We start from the raw sequence: 20,780 nt of genomic DNA on the forward strand, positions 1-20,780 counted from the left end.
TGCTGCTGAGAATATAGCCCAGAAGAAGCGGATAGTATAGCTTTTATTTTGGAAAGAGACATTTCTCTGTAATAAACTCTCTTTTCCAAAGATGAGTGATTCCTCAATCAGATACAGGGCTTGCAATATCGCTAGCCCAACGTCCCGGAGCTAGCGATTTTTTCAGTCGGGCTACCAAAATCTATCTCTTCCCTGCCCGTCGGGCTATTGTAGGAAAAATATATGTCAATGCTTTTGCATTCTTTCAGAAATGTAGCTGGGTAATTATGTCATTGGCATCGGTGAGCCACTGTCAATATGTGACATATTGTAATTGCGTTTGAATTTGCGCTTGTTTTTTGCTTTCACTTTGCAATCGTGCGAACTGTGTATAGAGAGCGACAGCACTGATCTGTGAGTGATGATAATTTGTGCACCAATTCCTCTGACATCGTCTTATTAATCGTTAGCTTACTATGCAAACATGACAAGTGAAATCTCCCGCAGCTTACACATGTGAGAGGTTGATCGCGCAGAGAATCGCTGAGCTTATGTGAGTGTGTGTGTAAAAGCAGCAGGATTTATATTTTAGTTCTGCTGAGCCAAATAAGACAGGTCAGGGTGAAGAAGTGACAGCCAAAGAAAAGCTTACCACAAAACGGAGAAGTTATGACAAATCAGACTATAAGGCAAAAAGAAAGTGCAGCTTTATGGTTTCATGGACAAAATAATTTCTGTGGCTGCGATATGACAAGCTAAATAACCAGGGCTGCACATAAGTGGTCCGCAGGTGCGCATTCGCTGTCAAAATAAAAAACATGCACAAGGGTTAGGGTTAAATTTAAAAACTGTACTTTTGAGTTAAAATATATATTTATAATTTTAATAAATGACAAATTAAAAAGGCATGAACATTTTTTTGTATCGAAAAAATATCGAACCGTGACACCAAAGTATCGAACCGAACCGTGAATTTTGTGTATCGTTGCACCCCTAATAAATACATTTCTATAAATATGTAACTTAGCAAACTCATAATTTTAAATTTATTACTGTGGGCTTCCAGGGGGGCCAGCTGCACTCATGTTAGCATTATACTAACATGAGCACGAGTGTCACAGCCACTGCTATGACATGCTCATGCATTCACCTATTTTTCTGCTTTTTATGACATTGGATACTGATGATGATGATGATGATGTCCACAGTGTGACTTCCTCACTGGATTTTAGTTCTCATTGGTTTGTGCACTACAGCCAACCAGCAGCAAGAACACGTATCACTGTGTTTCTGTGCTTCACACACAACAAACAAACCTGTAAACTGTGATGGATCAGGAGCTGCTGTTGCTATGGGCTGTGTATCGATCAGATTTACATTTGTTTGGAGATTCAGTGATGTCATATGATTGGAATAATTGTTTCATGTAAATCACTGAGAGGACCAGAATGTGCAGTGAGCATAATGATGCAGGGAATGAGAATCTAAAATATTACAGGGTTGTAATAGTGGTGGAACATAATGTGTGTGTGTGTGTGTGCGTGTGTGTGCACAGCTGAAGAAAAAGCAGGTTTACGTGGAGAAGGTGGAGAGGATGCAGCAGGCTCTGGCTCAGCTCCAGGCAGCCTGTGAGAAGCGAGAACAGCTTGAACACCGACTTCGTACAAGACTGGAGAGAGAGCTGGAGTCACTCCGTATGCAACAGGTAACACAGCACATGTGCTGACTCACCATCCCACCTGCTGAGTTCTTGGTAATTTGTCACCACTTTATTATGGCCTTTATGACTGGAAGATGAAGATCTTATTGAGCAATTGTTTAATGGTGAACTATGCTATTTGGTTATCCGCTGTAATACAGAACAAATACTTAAGAAGAGTGAAAATATTTAGTCGAGAGCCGAGGACCGCTTGTGAAGAGCTACAAGTGGTCCTGGAATCAGCAGGTACAGTTTTCTAAAATAAAATGTAACCCATACCACACAGGCGCATTTAAAGTTTGCTCGAGACATCTTGAAGCTGTCATGAGCAATGGTGGCTTTTGTGCAGGAGATATATAGATATATATATATATATATATATATATATATATATATATATATATATATATATATATATATATATATTTATTTATTTCAGCAAGTCTGTTAAATACTAAATCTACACATACCTCACATACAGTATGAGCGAGATTGGACTTCCAACCCACAGGATCTTGGTTGGCTAACCAACCGGACATAGTGGTGGTAGACAAACAGAAGAAGACGGCCGTAGTGATCGATGTAGCGGTTCCGAATGACAGCAATATCAGGAAGAAGGAACACGAGAAGCTGGAGAAATACCAAGGGCTCAGAGAAGAGCTCGAGAGGATGTGGAGGGTGAAGGTAACGGTGGTCCCCGTGGTAATCGGAGCACTAGATGCGGTGACTCCCAAACTAGGCGAGTGGCTCCAGCAGATCCCGGGAATAACATCGGAGATCTCTGTCCAGAAGAGCGCAGTCCTGGGAACAGCTAAGATACTGCGCAGGACCCTCAAGCTCCCAGGCCTCTGGTAGAGGATCCGAGCTTGAAGGATAAACCGCCCGCAGTCAAAAGATTTAGAACAACCCAGTTTTTCCAGTTATTTATTTCTGTTCAAGTTGTTCAAATCCAATGAACAGCTCGAAATGGTAAAAAGGTAAGTGGGGACCTCCCAGAGGTTTAAAAAAAGGTAAGGTTACCCAAAACTGAAAAATAATGCACATTTCAGAAAATGGCCTTTTTCAGGGAACAAAAACATGTTAACAATTTAAAGCTGCTCTGCAACAGTGGAGGTTGATCCAGCCGTGAAAGCTGGTGCTGCTAAGTCCTACAGCTGTTCCAAAAAGGCGATTAACAGTAGAAGACAGACCATCGTAACACTTATAAATGTAGGTCTGTCCTACAGAGAAACTGCAAAGAAAGTCAAGGCGTCAGTGAGTCCAGCTTCCTTCAAACTGTGACAGGAAGAGGTCTGCAGACCCAACGACACGACTGACTCAGACACACGTTCCTGGGAGTTAACAGCTGTGTGATGGCGGCTCACAGGACATCAGCTTCAAGCAGCTTCATAGTGGTCGTAGTGAGAAAGTCTCAGTTTCAGCTGTGAGGAGAAACTTCGAGCTGCAAGTTTAAGAGGACGAGCTGCAGCAAGAAAGCCAGACGTCAGAATAAGACAGAGGCCCGTCTGGGCCATGAAACATTGGACTGCTGAAGACTGGAAGAAGGTTTCATGGACTGATGGATCAACATTTGAAATCTTCGGTTCATCATGCAGGATCTTTGCTGTGGAGTAGGTGGAAGGATGGATCCACAGTGTGTGGCATCGACTGTCAAACATGGAGGAGGAAGTGTGACGGTCTGGGGCTGTTTGCTGATCCAGGGTCTGTGACTCGTACAGAGTGAGAGGCTCCCTGAACCAGAACAGCTCCACAGCACTCTGCAGCTCCATGCAGGAGCCTCTGCAGCTCCATGCAGGAGCCTCTGCTCAGTCAGAGGTTCATCCTACAGCAGGATAATCACCCAAACAGTCCAACTGTGCCAAGCTTGGAAACACGGAGTGTCCAGCACAGTCTCCAGACTCAAACCCCATCGAGCTGGTTTGGGATGAACTGGACAGAAGAGTGAAAGCAAAGCAGCTACAAGGTCCACGTTTATGGAACGTCTGCAGCAGACATGGGAGAAGATTTGATTTCTGTTGCAGACAGAAGCCACGGCTGTGTTCAGCTGTTATATCTGCCAAAGGAGGCGACTCTGATGAGTCAAAGTTTAAAATACACTCTGGTCTATAAACTGATTCCATGATTTATTTTTTCACTCCAGTTGCTTATTTGTTGGGTTTTTCTCTGTATCTATGAAGCGTCTTGAGGCGACTTTTGTTGTGATATGGCGCTATATAAATAAAATTGAATTGAATTGTACCATGCTTTCATTTCAGAGTGCAATGGAACATTAAACTGTGTAATTTTCAATGAAAAACTGGAAATATTGGGGTTTTCTAAAACCTTTGACCGGCAGAGAGAGAGAGAGAGAGTGTGTGTGTGTGTGTGTAAATAAAACAAATACATCTCTTCCAGCGTCAAGGTGGTGCTCAAACCAGCGGTGTGATCTCGTCAGAATACAACACCACAGCTCTGATGGAACACCTGAGGGAGAAGGAGGAACGGATCCTGGCTCTGGAGGCTGACATGACCAAGTGGGAGCAGAAGTATTTAGAGGAAAGTGTAATGAGGCAGTTCGCCCTGGATGCTGCAGCGTCTGTTGCTACTCAGAGGTACATGTTTCAGGTTTTCGTAGTTTCATACGGTCTCTCAGCAACATTATTGCTTGTCTTAGTTGTTAGGATCTTGAAACACGAGATGTGTCGTGGTGCGTGCTCAGTCATCCAGGTAAGCAAATCCCAAAAGGCTGATTCTGTTCATCTGGACGTTTTCAGTGGGAGAAACGTTTCCTCGCTCATCCAGGTGACGTCTTCAGTCTCAGCTGACTGCAGGTTTCCACCTTACAAACAGGACATTTGCACAAAGACTGAAACCAGCTGACTGAATGAACAGTGGGCTGTGAGGTCAGTTTCTGTACTATAAGGTTGGGAAATCTGCATTTAGCGGAGACTGAAGACGTCACTTGGACAAAACATTTCTCTCAATTTTCTGGGACCATAGGAAAGCTGCCCCGCAAAACTCACAGCCATCTGAGCTTCTCTGGGCAAGAGGCGCAGCAGCTGTGCTGCCCCTTCAGTCTGTGGCCACCAAACATCAGCTGTGACTGGGAATCAGTGATTTCTATAACCGATTCAACTCTGATTCACAAGGTCTGATCTGATTCGATTTTGACTCAGTCAGAAATACCATAATTATGATCATTTATCACTACATATCCATATTTTATATCTATGTATAAATAAAATAAATAAATACTCTGCAGTAGATCACAAACTGAAGAAAACCATGACTCGTGAACATTACTTGATGCTGCAGAAGTGAAGCAGAGCAGAGTCACGTTTAGCTTTTGGCAGAATTTGTAAAAGTTTAAATTTCTTTGGTATCGAACAGCAGAAATGAGGTTTTCTTGTCAGAGAAATAAGAGCCTCAGGCTTGATGGGGCAGTTACACACTTTAAGCTGCTAGTTCACTTTTTGTTTCATTTTTAACAACAAACTCTGGTTTCGTAGCTTTGTGGCAGCTGTTAAACCAGAGCAAATACATAACAGTAAATATTTAATGTTTAAATATGATCTGCCTGAGATGTTAAAAATGTCAGAAGTGTAATCACTGCTGTAGTTCATGCTATTACGCACCTGTTGGAGGAAGGTACAATATGGCCAAAGCCATTGCACAGAGAAAGTGTGCATCATTACCAACAAGGGCCCATCCTAAAACTGTAGCTCTACACCTGTTCTGGAGCTCCTATCCAAAGAAGGTTGCTGCTCACCTGAGAGGTGGCTGTCATTGTTTTCCTGATGCGATCATCCAGTCGTCATCCTCGGAACAATAAGGACCAACAGTCTGTTTAAGAGAAACCCCAGGATGGGTGTGAGCCACTCCTGTCCTTGTTTGTGCAGGGATACGTCTGCTACGATGATCAGCCACTCTCCTAGCAGCAGCTACGACACATCAGTGGAGGCTCGAATCCAGAAGGAAGAGGAGGAGATTCTGATGGCCAATCGGCGCTGTCTGGACATGGAAAGCAGGTAAACTGCTCCTCTGCAAAGGGCTGTTTGATTATGTCAGGGTGTGCAAACAGATGGAGAGAGCGTCATGGGCTGCTTCTGTGCAGAGCTGTGTTTGTGGTGTGAAAGCATTCGGGTATAGAAAAGTGTTACCACTTCATACCACGGTACCTGCTTTCATCGTAGATTGAAGCCATCGTATTATATTCAGGCTGCACTTGTTTTTGTATCTTGTATGTAATCAAGCTCATTCTTTATTCTGCTGTTTGTTAACTTTCTCAGCGGTTTGTGTCTTTTACCCTCTTGGACCTGCGTCCACATGTGGACTTCACAGTTTGGGTTGTCTAGACCACAATACTAAATTTTGCTCTACAAGGGCCTGAGATCCACTTACGAGGACGTTATCCTGCCACTGCTGTGTAAAACAAATGTAAATGGACTGATTCTCATGCAGCGCTTTTCTACTCTCCCGGAGTACTCGCAGCGCTCTATACAACACGCCACATTCACCCAATCACACCCATACTCACAAGCACTGACTCTAAACTGAGTGCTTTTCTAACGACATTCACACTCCGATGGACGCATCAGAGAGCAGCTTGGGGTTGGTATCTTGCCCAGGGATACTTGGCATGCAGACTGGAGGAGCCAGGGATCGAACCACCGATCAGTAGGTGACCTGCTCTGCCTCCTGAGCTACAGCAATCAAATGTCCTCATAGGTGGAACTAATTTTTCTAAGAAACAAAAATCGGTTAAAAAGATAATTCTTTGTTTTACATTCGTCAGGCCCCAATCAGCCCAAATAGCAAAGAGAAATTAAAAATGCATGAAAGAGTTTGGGTCTCAGGGGGTTAATGGTCAGTAAGACTAGAGAAGCGTTATATAAATTCAAGTACATATTGTGTTTATTCTATCGAGCTAAGTTGTTTTTAGTGTAATTTTATGATAAATGATTTCTTATTTTAAAAATCAATCCATGATTTAGTTTCAGTCACAGCCAGACATTAACTGTGGCTGCGTCTGCTCTGATCCAGGATAAAGAATCTGCACGCCCAGATCATTGAGAAGGACGCCATGATTAAGGTGCTTCACCAGCGCTCTAGGAAGGAGCCTGTTAAGTCTGATGCACCATCTGCCATGAGGCCCTCCAAGTCCTTGATGTCCATCTCCAACACGGGTGGTTCTGGATTGCTCTCTCACAACTTGGGACTGAGTAGCTCTCCAATCACTGAAGAACGTAAGGACACGAGTTGGAAGGGCAGTCTGGGTAAGAAGCAGCAGTCGGTGCAGAGGTTTTAGCCCATGTGACTATTTCATGTACATGACTTCATTCTGAGGAGCACTTGTTCTCATGTTCCTCCAGGGGTTCTGCTCGGTCCCGAGTTTCGCATGGAGTCTCTCAGGACTGAGTCGATGTCGTCGTCTCCCTCCCCGGTCCTTCCTTCTACACCGATGACTGCAGGACACTCAAAGACAGGCAGCAGAGACAGTTACACGCAGACCGACAAGGGCCACAGTCAGGACACCAGCAAGCCCAGCACTCCGGCTCTGCAGAGCATGACGCTGCCAGCTCGCCTGTCCAGTCCCAGTCCCGTCTACATCCCTGACCGCATAGCAGGTCAGCCTCTTTGTGACAGACTCACAGCCAGCTATATTTTACCTTCACAACAGAAGTCAGTCCACATGCTTCCTTTTTGTGCACTGGAAAGTAAAGACACGAGTATTTCATAGTGCGTTTCTACTCGTAGTGAGCATGTAAGAGCTTTTTCTACTACAAGCCACACTCACCCATTTACAGTCACATGCTTACAGCGCTTTATTCTATACCTGTAAATGCTTTAGATCTGCCACACATTACCTAAGACTGTCCAAGGATAACGCCACATGCAGCCTGGACGAGCTCGCTGGCTTTGCAAAGCCACCCCTGTGGTTCAGGGTCAACTGGACCTCTGAGACGTCTCATTCTTCCATATTAAAAAAACATTAACACATCAGACGGCCCTTTGCCCTTTGCTCTCTCCCTCCCTGTCGATTCTTCACTGTCCCATTCAATAAAGGCCAAAAATACATCCATATAGATACAGATATAGATCTCTATTGGATTTAGGTAAGGTGAGTCAGTCATTGGTCATCAATTTGGAGGATTAAGAAATCTCCAGCCTCAAGTGATGACACTGTCACTTGAGGCTGGAGATTGTTGTGCACCAGGAGGAACCCAGAACCTGCTGCACCAGCATAAATACGAGGAGGGAAAACCATCCCTGTCCTTCTACGTGTGCACCTGTTGTTAATTTCATTGACACCAAAGCAGCTGACCCTGATTTACAACCACTGACCAGATCAACGTCACAGAAGTTTACCTGACCAGTTGCTGTACTCTGGTCAGTGTTCCTTTAATTGTTTTTACGTAGTGCACTATAAAATTGACAAAAATCATAATCTCAGAAGGGCTGAGGAGCAAATATTGCTTGTTCTTCTACAACACAGTGACGCAGAGTTAGCACCATCGCCTCAAGACAAGGGTGACCTGGATTTGTATCCACCAGTCGGCTGGGCCGTTCTGTGTGAAGCTTGCATGTTCTCTGTGAGGCTTCATGGGTTCTCTTCAGGTTTCTCCTGCAGGCCAAAGAAATGCACTCACAGCCTTTGTCGTGACATTCAGATCTGAGCTAAGGTGCTTCCTGTTTCCACTGTTCATCTGTCAGATGTGTCTACAACTTGACTGGAGTCCACCTGTGGTAAATTCAGTTTACTGGACTTGATCTGGAAAGTACACACCTGTCTCTGTAAGGTCCAAACCATGGACAGGTGTCAGAGCACCAACCAAGCCATGAAGTCCAAAGAATTGTCTGTAGACCTCAGTGACAGGATTGTATCGAGGCACAGGTCTGCAGAAGGGTACGAAGAGATTCTGCAGCATTGAAGGTCCCAATGAGTACAGTGGACTCCATTATCCATAGATGGGAGACATTTGGAGCCACCAGGACTCTACCTGGAGCTGGAGGTGTCCAAGAACCTGATGGTCACTCTGACAGAGCTCCAGTGTTGCTCTGTGGACAGAGAACCTTCCAGAAGTCCAACCATTTCTGCAGCACCAATCAGGCCTGTATGGTAGAGTCATCAGACTGAGCCCACTCCTCAGTAGAAGGTGACGGCTCACCTGGAGTTTCCCAGAAAGCACCTAAAGGATTCTCAAACCACGAGAAGCACAATTCTTTACCCATCTAATAAAAGTTTAGATTTTCATGAACGAGACACTCTCATGACTCATGGAGTGATGCCACTAACCAGCCAATCAGTGGCATGCAGTCTGATGACATCACATTTTAGTACCTGCTCGGATCACTTTTTTTAGTACCTGGTACCAGGTATCACCTAAAGGAAAACTGTGGCAAGTCGATCCAAGTCATACTAATGGAAACGGGGCTATTGTAGTAAACAAAATAAACAGTAGAGCAAACATATGAACCAACAGACGTCATCTGATACATAGTTTAGATTTTGGAGACAGACACTATCTCTACTTTTAAGATTAGGCTTAAAACTTCCCTTTTTGCTAAAGCATATAGTTAGGGCTGGACCAGGTCACTTTGTCCACTCACCCTTCTCACTGTCACCAAAGCACTTGCTCGGAGGGGGTTACTTGATTGTTTTCTTTGTAATATTGTAGGGTCTTTACCTTGCATATATTTTGTCAAATCGCAGAGCTAATCGCACCGTTCATCACTTGGCCAATAAAATCCCTACAATGAAGCGTGGCTCTGTGGGGATATTTCTCAGCTGCAGCACTGGGCTGTTCAGTGAATGTCCTTAGGTGGGCCAGCCAGAGCCCAGAACTGAGCCTGATAAAGGTTCTGCAAAGAAAAATGGGGGGAAAGTGCCCAATAGGGCTGCTACGATTAGTCGACGACTGATTTAATAGTCGACGCGTCGTTTGAAGCTTTGTAAGATCCCAAAAGACGCAGGAATAAGTAGCAGGATTTAAGAGTGTAATAACGGACTGAAACAGAAGATGGCAGCACTGCATGTACAAGGATGCCAGCTGCCGTTAAACCCCGAAGAAGAAGAAGCTGTGTCCCAGAATTCATAGCGCAGCCCAGCTCAGTTGTCAACAATGGCGGCAGCTAGCTAGTTTTAATATTACTCTTATTATTCTTTCTGGGTCACAAAATAAACGTTTAACATATTTTCAGGCGAGAATGTAGCTGTGTAAACCTCAAATATCTGCTCAGTTTATCAGGACACCGCATATTTTCAAAAGCGCTCCGACGTTTTCGGAGACGCCTGTTACCCACTAGCTCGATAGCTAGCCGGGGGCTAGGCTAACTAGAGCCGTGAGAACACCGGACTCCCGGCTAATCATTTTCAAACCCACCGCCGTCTTTCGCTACTCAGGTTAAACATGATATATGAGTCACTTAGATAAATTAAAAATGTTATTGTTTGGCTTTTTTTTTTTCAGTATTTTATTTGTTCCTGAGTAAATCGGTTTGGCTGAGATTAAAGTTATAGTTTTTACACAGCTGAATAAACGTCAAGCAGACAGCTGATTATCAGAAGTGTGAGATGCTCCAGAATTTACTCCGGTGTCCTGTTATATTTTAGATAGCAAGGAGTTTATTAAACTTCACCGAAACAATCTGCAAATTTCAATAAAATTTAATAAACTCTCATCTTGTCTTTATTTTTAGTTAGCACAGACCTTAAACACTTAAAGCTGTAAGCTAATGATAGTTATATAAGAGCAGATGCTGCTGGTGCAATAAGCTGTAGTTTTACGTCCAATGGATGATGATCTGATTAGTCGACTAATCGCAAAAATAATCGGTGACTGGTCGACTATCAAAATAATCGTTTGTGGCAGCCCTAGTGCCCAACAATAGATTTGCCAAGCTTAGAATCATAAAGACTGGAGGCTGTAGCGCACAGTACTGAGCAAAGAGCGTGAATACTTCTGTTATATTTGGGGCTTTATTTTTAACTAATTCCAAGCAAGCGTTTTTTCCACTTTGGCATCATGTTGTATTGTGTGAACATGAAGCAAGTAATCTCTTTGAGAGTATACAACAACCTGTTACGAGGTGCTTTATGAAGGTAAAAATACCGGTAGTGGCTCACGGTTTAGAAATCATTTAAAAGTATGTATGTATGCAACACACACTCCTGGCAACATTATCACAGTTAATGTAACGTTTTGTTGTGATATTGTGTAACGTGATGTAATGTCAACATGTGAAGGATCTATAAGATTCGAGGTGTACACAGCAGACAGGATCAGAGGAGAAATGTTCTCATCAGTCTTTCACTGTCACATTTGTGTAGATGCTCAGGCGTTTCACACCAGCACGCTGGAGCGCAGACTTCCCATCCAGGCCCACCCACAGCATCAGTCAGCTCCTCCAGCACAGTCGAGCCAACAAGAAGCAGACACAGATATGGTGGAGATCCTCATCTGACCACTTCATCTCCTGAGAAACGCACAGCTGTGTGGGAGCTCCGTCAGCGCAGACGACCTGCAGCTCTCGTTTTCATACCTTTGTGTTTACAGGCATGTTCATTCAGACACTTTTACATCAGCTCCAGTCCTTCGCTGAATCAGTGTTCATCGATATCTTTAAAGGAAATCAGCCCATTGCAGCACCCCCAAGCGCTTTTTCTTGAATGTGAGTTTAAATTAAGTGGTGACTGGAATTTAAGAATGTCAGTGATCATGTGATTCCTTTTGTCCGTGCCATTCGTGCTCCTGTGTTCACAGTGATGGCGTTGCATGGAAGTTAAATAGCTTTATGGACTAAGTAAGCATAAATCCTTGTCATGTTGTGTCCATGCACGTGAATGACACATGTTGTTCCTGACTGTACATAACTGTGTTTATAGCTGCACCTCTAAGGTAAATATTTCACTTGTTGTCACTCTGCCCTGGGGGTTCAGTGTTACTGTTAATAGGTCAATACGTCACTGTGTATGGCACCAGTAGTATTTCAGCACATTGCCAAGCTTAACGTGTAACTTTTTTCCCTCTTGCAGCCACTAATGCACCATCTATATAACATTTATGTGTGTAATAGTGAGTTTTCTTCTTTAAACTACCGACATGAGCAGGTCAGCAAACACCCTTCACTCTGAAACTGGCCCACACGGTGCCCCTGTGCTTCATCCAAACAGGCGAACCCTGGATTGCGTCCATGCCGTGCACATCACTGTTTCGAGTCAGGGTTTCACACGCACACCTGTCTGCCTTTGACCTCAGCAGTAAGGGTGGGACAGCTTAGTTAAGCTTTCACGACCTCCCTCTGTGGAGGAATTTCCTTCACCATGTTACGGTCTGTGTTGTAAGAACATGTGGAGCTTTCTTTTAGTACGTTGCATATCATTTCAAAAAAGTGACACAAGCGTTTAGTTCTTGAGAATCTTTACATTTCTGACACTTTTATTACCAGATTTCTCCAAATGACTCACTAAGGGTCAGTGCCTCGATGCCTGGCTCCTCCTCTGCAAGCAGCTCACCCCCGACGTGCCCCCAGTGCATCCATCAGGTGTTGGATGAAAGCACTGTATAGATGTGTGTGTTACTGGGTGAATCAGAAAAGGCACTGTATAATATCAGTGCACTGAATGTCTCTATGTATCACTTTGGTAAGTTGTCAGGCTGGTTTTTGCACACGAGTGTGTTGCTCTGTATTAGCGAGCTAGTTTCCACCCACCGTGTCATCATCCTGAACAAAAGTAACTGAATGGATTTGAACTCGACCTGTAAAACAAAAAGCTTTGTATACATGACATAAAACTTTAACCTTCAGCAGGCAGCACATGCTCAGTCTCTGAAAATAAACTTTCCTCACATAAAGAATCTGATTCAGATAATTATGTTCAGCAAAAATAATATTTTAAGACAAAAGTATCCAACTATTTATCTTCTGTGAAGTTCTTCAGCCTCATTAGATATGAGTATATGCAGGAGTGCTGCTGCTCGAGTAAATGCACAGACATATTGGTCTCCATCAGTATGACTGTCCGCATTTGTATCCATGTTACTGTAGTGCTGCTACAGCCTGATGTCACCAATGTAAGTAACTGAGCTGATTCACACGGCTAATATCACAATTATGGAAAAGTAGTTTTATTATTCAAGCTGTCATCTAACAGTATCCAATAAAACTGTACCAAAGAATGGCAAGCAAAATAACGTCATTTCAGTGGGACGGCAATATCATTTCACTACAAATAGTTAATATCATCAGGTTAAATGAACACTTTTCCCACCATTGCAGAATATTTTAGGATATTTACTCTCCACTCTTACTTATTTCCTCTTGTTTGAGATTCCTGAATTGTAATCTGTCTGTAATATCCACGTCTACACGTTGGGACCATCCAAAACTAGCTCATGACACAGTTTCTTTTCTTCGTTTCTTGGTTTCACATTTGGTAAAGTTGCACGTCTTTGTTTCGCCCTGTCATGAGGTGAACTCGTGTATGAATCAAGCTGCTTTGCTTTCTGGTGTAGAACAATGAAAGATGTTAAACTGCGACAGAGTTCAGTCTGGTGTGAACTCTGTCGCAGTAAATCTGTCAGGCGGCTCATAAAGGTCTGTTACTGGTTCATGTTATTCATCGGGTGTTAAAGAGGTTATGGAAATGATGCTAAAACACAACACAGTGTTGGTGCATACGTGTTTATTAGTTTCTACCATTAGTATAGTATTATGCATGCATTATAAAGTATTGATGTTTCATGTGGGCTCAGTTGAAAGTTTGATGACAAAGGACCCTGTGGGCCCTCAGGTGGGATCACTGAGAACTTCAGGATATTATGAATGTCTCCTTTCAAGTCCTGGATGCCTAATAAGTATTTAGTTCTATTATTTTACCAAATTTCAGTGTTGTCCAGTTTAATTTCTGGTTTTACAATTATAGTCGCAGGACTCTCGAGGAATTTCAGAAAACACTGGAGAATACCAAAGGTTCTCATCAGAACACCAGTAGTTCTCACTTTGAGAGAAGAGTAAGAAAACCAGCATTTTCGAACGATCCTTAAAAATCACTCGAATCGAAAATTTTTTTAGAAATGAACTGTGAGTAAGTGACAGCTCATTTATTGCAGAGATGCCTGTTAACATTGCTCCTGCAGCTGGGATCTGTGCTCTTCAGTCTTTAGGATGTGCGTCTCTCATCCCATCTGAGGATGTCCTCGGTCCTGCCCCACCTGTATTTCCAAAGCTTCCACTGTGTTCATAGCTGCTTTTTGTTTAAACAAGTCAAATCTTTTGAAAGCATTTCCTCCTACAGCATATTTAGTTAGTAATCTCAAGTTACATTAGTTCCTCTGCACTTTCCATCAAATAAAGTACAATTTGTTAAGGATTGCAGTCTGTACCAGGCACATGCCCTAACATATTTATTAATTCATGATTATCTCTGCATGTAACACCTTCAAAGACTGAAGTGGCTGTCACATTTATTGCACATTGTGATTATAAATCTCCCATAATGTGACAAATGCCTGGCAAAGAACACACGTAACAAAATGTCTTGTATTGTAGTTCTTGACGTTCTTTTTAGGCCGTTTTTTACACGCTCCTTAATTTTGTTATTGCTGTACAATCAAAATATACAGAATATAACTCTCTCCTTCTATATTGTATCTTGGTATGAAGTCACTGATTTATGTACTTTTGGATTTGAAACTTGGTCCTTCTCCAAATGTTTTTTTTATTATCTTTTATGAAGTGAGTATTACTTTAACTGTTGTTAAATAAATTAATGCTGAGGCTTCAAGGTTGTTTCGGATGTTTTACATGGACACACCTTGTCTGTGAAGGTTCTCGGTCATCCTGATTGTGACGCACACCCGTTTTCACACCTTGTGATTAGGTAGAGGATCATCAGGAGGTCCATTGTCCCTCTTGGAGGGACACTCCCATAGGGCTTAAGGCTACGTCCACACTAGCCCAGATAAATTTGAAAACGGCGTCTTCCTCTGAAAACGCTCCGTGTCCATCGTTTTCACAGAGTTGTGCGTCCACATTGAAACGGCCGAAAACGCTTATGTTCCAGTCCTGCGCATGCGTGAAACGCAAGAAGATTCAGCCTGCCTCATTTCTGTCTGCCGCTTATTCACTTTCCAGCTCTTTGAAACATCACGGCAAAATGTCAAGGAAAAGCACCGAGTTTTTAAATGGACTCACAATGAGGTGGAGTTGTTGCTGCGAGTAACACAAAAGTATAAAGTTGCAAAAGCGAGCGAGAGGTAAAGAATTTGAGGAAAAGCTCTCTGGAGCACGCACAGACTGATATTAATCTTTAATAGGGCTGTCAAACCTGAGAGCAAACAAAACAACTGCTGTGTAACGCCCTCCGCTATCTTAGTTTAATTGGTCACATGACTGCATCACATGACTAACGTGTCATTGTTTTAGAAAGTCTGCGTTTTCGCTGTCCACGCTGCGACGCGAAAGCACAGTTTTCGAGAGCGTTTTGAAAACGATGCGTTTTCCATCAGCGAAACGGCCATCTCAGTGTGGACGGGAGGCCGAAACGGAGAGAAAACGGTGCGTTTTTTAAAACAAAAATGCGTTAGTGTGGACGTAGCCTAAATCTGGGACCCTCCACCTTTTGACCCTAGAACTGAAGAAGCTTCTCGGAGGTGAAACATCTTCAAGCAGCTTAAAGAAGTTCAGACACATTTCTTTCCAAGCTCCTTAGACATGGAAACACCTTCTATTCAGTGCACATTAGTCACCATCAATACTGTAATCACATAAGATCAAATCCAGTTATTGTTGCCTCACATTAACTCATAGTTTCTCTCAGAATAAGCTTTTTAATGCTTTTATACTTGAAAATTATTTATCTGGTTTGGCATAATGTAGCACAAAAACAGTAAAACTGCAACTTTTGACGTTAAATTTCTTCCACTAATGGATCTGAATCTGATAAAGTACAAAGTGAATGACTTTGTGTTGATATGTGAACAAAATATAACATTAATAAAATGACACATTAACTGGCAATGCATCTCAGGTGACGTTACAAAGCAAAGCAAAGGTAGTTTCAACACTAGATCATTTCTACACCACTCTGCATTTAATCATTAGTTATTATTTTCCACAGTGGGTCTTTTGTCCTGTTTCCTTCTCCCACGCGATGAAGGCAAATGGCTGCCCCTCCCTGAGCTTCACCTTGACACACCTAAAATCTGTGTGAACATTTTGTGCATTAAAAACATTTTTCAGACTCACCTATGCTTAATGCAGCCAATCACAGCAATCTCGCAATTTTAATGGCCGAATTTGCAACAATGTTTTTTCCAACCAAGCTCAATTTTCCGGATATTTCTTATCCGAATAAGCAGATCTTAATAATTAGATCACTGCATTTGCATACTTATTCTATTGTGTATATAGTATTCTTTCTATTTTGTTTAATATGTTATTCTGTTTATCTTATTCTATTCTATTGTTTTTCTTTTTCACTGTTCTTGTGGGAATGTTTTGGTCACGGCTGAAAGTACGTGTGGAACTAATAAAGGTTTATTTTATCTCAAATGGGAAACTAATACTACTGTATTTTACCTTGGACACACAGCTAGACGCTGATCCAGGTCGATCGGCTCTCTCAAATGATTTCTTCAGATGTGGTCCCAACTTTGCTAACAACAGCTCAAACTACCCTGCTGACAAATATGGACACAAACTGCTGTGGTACTGCTTCAGCTCCTGGATTAAACCATGAAATTCTCCCTACAGTTCCCTTCTCATAAGAAATGGATGAGCCCAGACTCGTTTGGCTTCCCTTCATTGGCTTCCTGTTAAATCCAGAATTGAATTCAAAATCCTGCTCCTCACATACAAGGTCTTAAATAATCAGGCCCCATCTTATCTTAATGACCTTGTAGTACCATATCACCCTATTAGAGCACTTCGCTCTCACTCTGCAGGCCTACTTGTTGTTCCTAGAGTATTTAAAAGTAGAATGGGAGGCAGAGCCTTCAGTTTTCAGGCCCCTCTTCTGTGGAACCAGCTTCCAGTTTGGATTCAGGAGACAGACACTATCTCTACTTTCAAGATCAGGCTTCAAACTTTCCTATTTGCTAAAGCATATAGTTAGGGCTGGACCAGGTGACCCTGAATCCTCCCTTAGTTATGCTGCAATAGACGTAGGCTGCCGGGGGATTCCCATGATGCATTGAGTTTTTCCTTTCCAGTCACCTTTCTCACTCACTATGTATTAATAGACCTCTCTGCATTGAATCATATCTGTTATTAATCTCTGGCTCTCTTCCACAGCATGTCTTTATCCTGTCTTCCTTCTCTCACCCCAACCGGTCGCAGCAGATGGCCCCGCCCCTCCCTGAGCCTGGTTCTGCCGGAGGTTTCTTCCTGTTAAAAGGAAGTTTTTCCTTCCCACTGTCGCCAAAGTGCTTGCTCATAGGGGGTCATATGATTGTTGGGTTTTTCTCTGTATCTATGAAGCGCCTTGAGGCGACTTTTGTTGTGATTTGGCGCTATATAAATAAAATTGAATTGAATTGAATTGAATCATAGCTTCCTGTTGATGTTTTTTCTCCACAGTGCATTTTTTACCCCTAAAATCAATTCGTTGCCTCATAGTGACTCAAAGACCACAAAAATACAAGGAAAAGGAGAAAACCTCAACAATCATATGACCTCTAATGAGCAAGAACTTTGGCAACAGTGGGAAGGAAAAACTCTCTTTTAAATGGAAAACAAACCAGAACCAGGCTGAGGGAGGGGCAGCCATTTGCTGCTAATAGTTTGGGTGAGGGAAGGAAGACAGGAAAAAGACTAATAACTAAATGCAGAGCAGCGTATAAACAGATAGTAAGAACGATGAGTGAAGAAGAAGACCTGTGTTAATAGAGAGGTTTGAAATCTGCTTTTGAATGTACGTACAGATGTCATCTATCTCATGTAAGCAGGTAGCTTGTTCCAAAGAACAGGACCACTGTAACTGAAAGAATCTTCATCATACTTGGATCTGATTCTGGAAACAGTTCAAAAATCTGAACTGGGTTGGACACCATAAGAAAATCAGACATGTACTGGGAGGCCACATAATTTTAAGGTTATTCTATACTGCACTGGTAGCTGATGCATGGTTTTCAAACTGGCACTTAAAGCATAATGCTTTCTATCTAGTGGGTGAATGTGGAATGTTGTATAAAACGCACTGAATGCTTTGCATGAGTAGAAAATCGCCTCATAAGATTCAGTCCATTTATCATTTAGGTCAGCTGGCCACTTGGAAAGGTTCACCACTGTTCCATATTTTTCCCATTTGTACAGGGTGGGCCATTTATATGGATACACCGTAATAACATGGGAATGGTTGGTGATATTAAAGTCCTGTTTGTGGCACATTATATGTGAGGGCAAACTCCTCAAGATGGGTGGTGACCATGGTGGCCATTTAGAAGTCGGCCATCTTGGATACAACGTTTGTTTTTTCAATAGGAAGAGGGCCATGTGACACATCAAACTTATTGGTAATGTCACAAGAAAAACAATGGTGTGCTTGGTTTCAACGTAACTTTATTCTTTCATGAGTTATTTACAAGTTTCTCTTTGTTCACAGCCATTGACATGTCAAAGAGGTTAACACGTGAGGAGCGGATCGAAATTGTGTTGATATCTGGTGAACGCAATAACCGGGTCATTGCAGCAGATTTCAATGCAAGACACCCTACGAGACCACCCATCTCCCATGCTACAGTCAGCAAACTGCTTGCTAAGTTTCGTGAAACTGGTTCAGTGTTGGATTTGCCAAAATGTGGACGCAAGAAAACTGTGACTAATGAAGAAACATCAGTGGCTGTCCTAGCATCATTCAGCAAGAGCCCACAGCGTAGCACTCGCCGCATGTCACTGGAGAGTGGCATTAGTCGAACATCCCTTCGGCGGATATTAGCTACTCACAAATGGCACCCTTACAAACTCCAGCTGCTGCAGCATCTTATCGAGGATGACCCAGATCGGCGCACAGAATTTGCAGAATGAACAAAACACAAATTGGAACAGGACCCTCAGTTCATGCAGAAGATTCTGTTCAGTGATGAGGCAAACTTTTATGTGAATGGTGAAGTTAACAAACAAAACCACCGCTATTGGTCTGACACTAACCCACATTGGATGGATCCCTCCAAGACTGCTGGAACAACAAAAGTGATGGTTTGGTGTGGTATATGGGGGACAACAATAGTGGGTCCATTCTTCATCAATGGAAACCTCAAGGCTGCTGGATATTTGAAATTGCTACATGATGATGTGTTTCCCTCTTTATGCACTGAAGCTGGCACGTTCCCTGAGTTTTTCCAGCAAGATGGTGCACCACCACATTATGGGTGGCAGGTCCGAGCATTCCTAGATGAACAGTTTCCTGGAAAGTGGATTGGTCATTGTGGGCCAGTTGAATGGCCCCCAAGATCTCTCGATCTGACCCCCTTAGACTTTTATCTTTGGGGTCATCTGAAGGCAATTGTCTATGGTGTGAAGATACGAGATGTGCAGCACCTGAAACTACGCATACTGGATGCCTGTGCTGGCATTTCTCCTGCGGTGTTGCTATCAGTGTGTGAAGAGTGGGAGAAGAGGGTTGCATTGACAATCCAACACAATGGGCAGCATATTGAACACATTTTATAAGTGGTCAGAAACTTGTAAATAACTCATGAAAGAATAAAGTTACGTTGAAACCAAGCACACCATTGTTTTTCTTGTGACATTACCAATAAGTCTGATGTGTCACATGGCCCTCTTCTTATTGAAAAAACAAACGTTGTATCCAAGATGGCCGACTTCTAAATGGCCACCATGGTCACCACCCATCTTGAGGAGTTTGCCCCCTCACATATACTAATGTGCCACAAACAGGACTTTAGTATCACCAACCATTCCCATGTTATTACGGTGTATCCATATAAATGGCCCATCCCGTAGATAATGGCTCTCACTGTGGTTTGTTGGAGTCCCACAGCTTTAGAAATGGCCTTATAACCTTTCCAGACTGAGAAATTACTTTGTTTCTTTGTTCCTGAAGTTCCTTGGATTGCGGCAGATTGCATGGCTTTTTAGGATCTTTTGGTCTACACCACTTTGTCAGGTTGGTCCTATTTAAGTGATTTCTTGAAGAACAGTTGTGGCAGTAATAACGCCTGAGTGTGGCTAGAGAAATTGAACTCAGCTTTCCAAAGATGTGATACACCACAGTTAATTTATCTTATAACAGGGGAGGGCAATCAGGTTTTCACACAGGGCCATCCATGTACATGTGCATTTTTTTCCCCCTTAATCATAAACATCTTTATTTAGAAACTGCATTTTGTGTTTACTTGTGTTCTCTATGTCACACTTTCACCAGGGTCCTAACAGTACTTATTACAGACAACATTTTAAATGTCTATCTGAATAGAAAAGAGTTAAAACATATGAGATAATGAGGTTTCACCAAGGATTGGATGGTATAAACCTGAACTGCTTAATAAGTGTTGCATCATGCAAATAAAGTATGATAATGATTAAAAATGGTTTAAACCCATAAAAATAAAAAATATGAACCACTATTAAAAGGTCCTGTGGAAACCTGCTGGAAGCAATCTCTCAAGAAAGAAAATCCAAAATGTGACCAATTCTTTCCTAGGGGGAATTAACTTGACCTCCTCTCTGGTTGGGCCTAATCATCTCTATGCTTATAAACAATAAAGATAATGTTTTTCATGGATGCACCCAACGACAGGACTGGTAGTGTATTTCTTCATAATGAAGCCCCTGTGTAACACTGATGAATTTTAACTTGATCAGAAGATTTAACACCGAGTCATTTAGACAGCCGTTAGCACATGATTCTCCTTATGGGGACCTGATATGTTTAATATGCTGCTGAGAATTTAGCCCAGAAGAAGCGTATAGTATAGCTTTTATTTTGGAAAGAGCCATTTCTCTAATAAACTCTCTTTTCCAAAGATGAGTGATTTTTATTACTTTGTTGTTTCAGCAACACAAAATTTAAAAACTGTACTTTTGAGTTAAAATACATATTTATAATTTTAATAAATGACAAATTAAAAAGGCATGAACATTTTTTTGTATCGAAAAA

General features: G+C 42.4%; 1 protein-coding gene across 6 annotated transcripts in view; it reads left to right on the forward strand.

Annotated features, from left to right (window-relative positions):
* The window catches only part of amot (angiomotin), a 44,143-nt gene extending 27,986 nt beyond the window's left edge, over positions 1-16,157 (forward strand). For 2 of the 6 annotated variants that reach the window (XM_085419770.1, XM_085419771.1), the window contains exons 9-14: positions 1,535-1,684; positions 4,073-4,269; positions 5,557-5,685; positions 6,701-6,933; positions 7,030-7,284; positions 10,989-16,148. In XM_085419770.1, coding sequence (XP_085275896.1) covers positions 1,535-1,684; positions 4,073-4,269; positions 5,557-5,685; positions 6,701-6,933; positions 7,030-7,284; positions 10,989-11,122 — 1,098 coding nt within the window. In that variant the 3' untranslated portion in view covers positions 11,123-16,148. Of the gene's footprint in view, positions 1-1,534; positions 1,685-4,072; positions 4,270-5,556; positions 5,686-6,700; positions 6,934-7,029; positions 7,285-10,988 lie in introns of all 6 variants that reach the window. The other 4 variants (XM_085419772.1, XM_085419769.1, XM_085419774.1 and 1 more) reach the window with 4 other exon arrangements.
* Positions 16,158-20,780: the final 4,623 nt, after the last annotated feature.

Source organism: Rhamphochromis longiceps, linkage group LG10 (genome assembly GCF_057381845.1).
Source record: "Rhamphochromis longiceps isolate RC_006_pf linkage group LG10, R_longiceps_female_GT1.1, whole genome shotgun sequence".
NCBI classification, from domain to species: Eukaryota; Metazoa; Chordata; class Actinopteri; order Cichliformes; family Cichlidae; genus Rhamphochromis; species Rhamphochromis longiceps.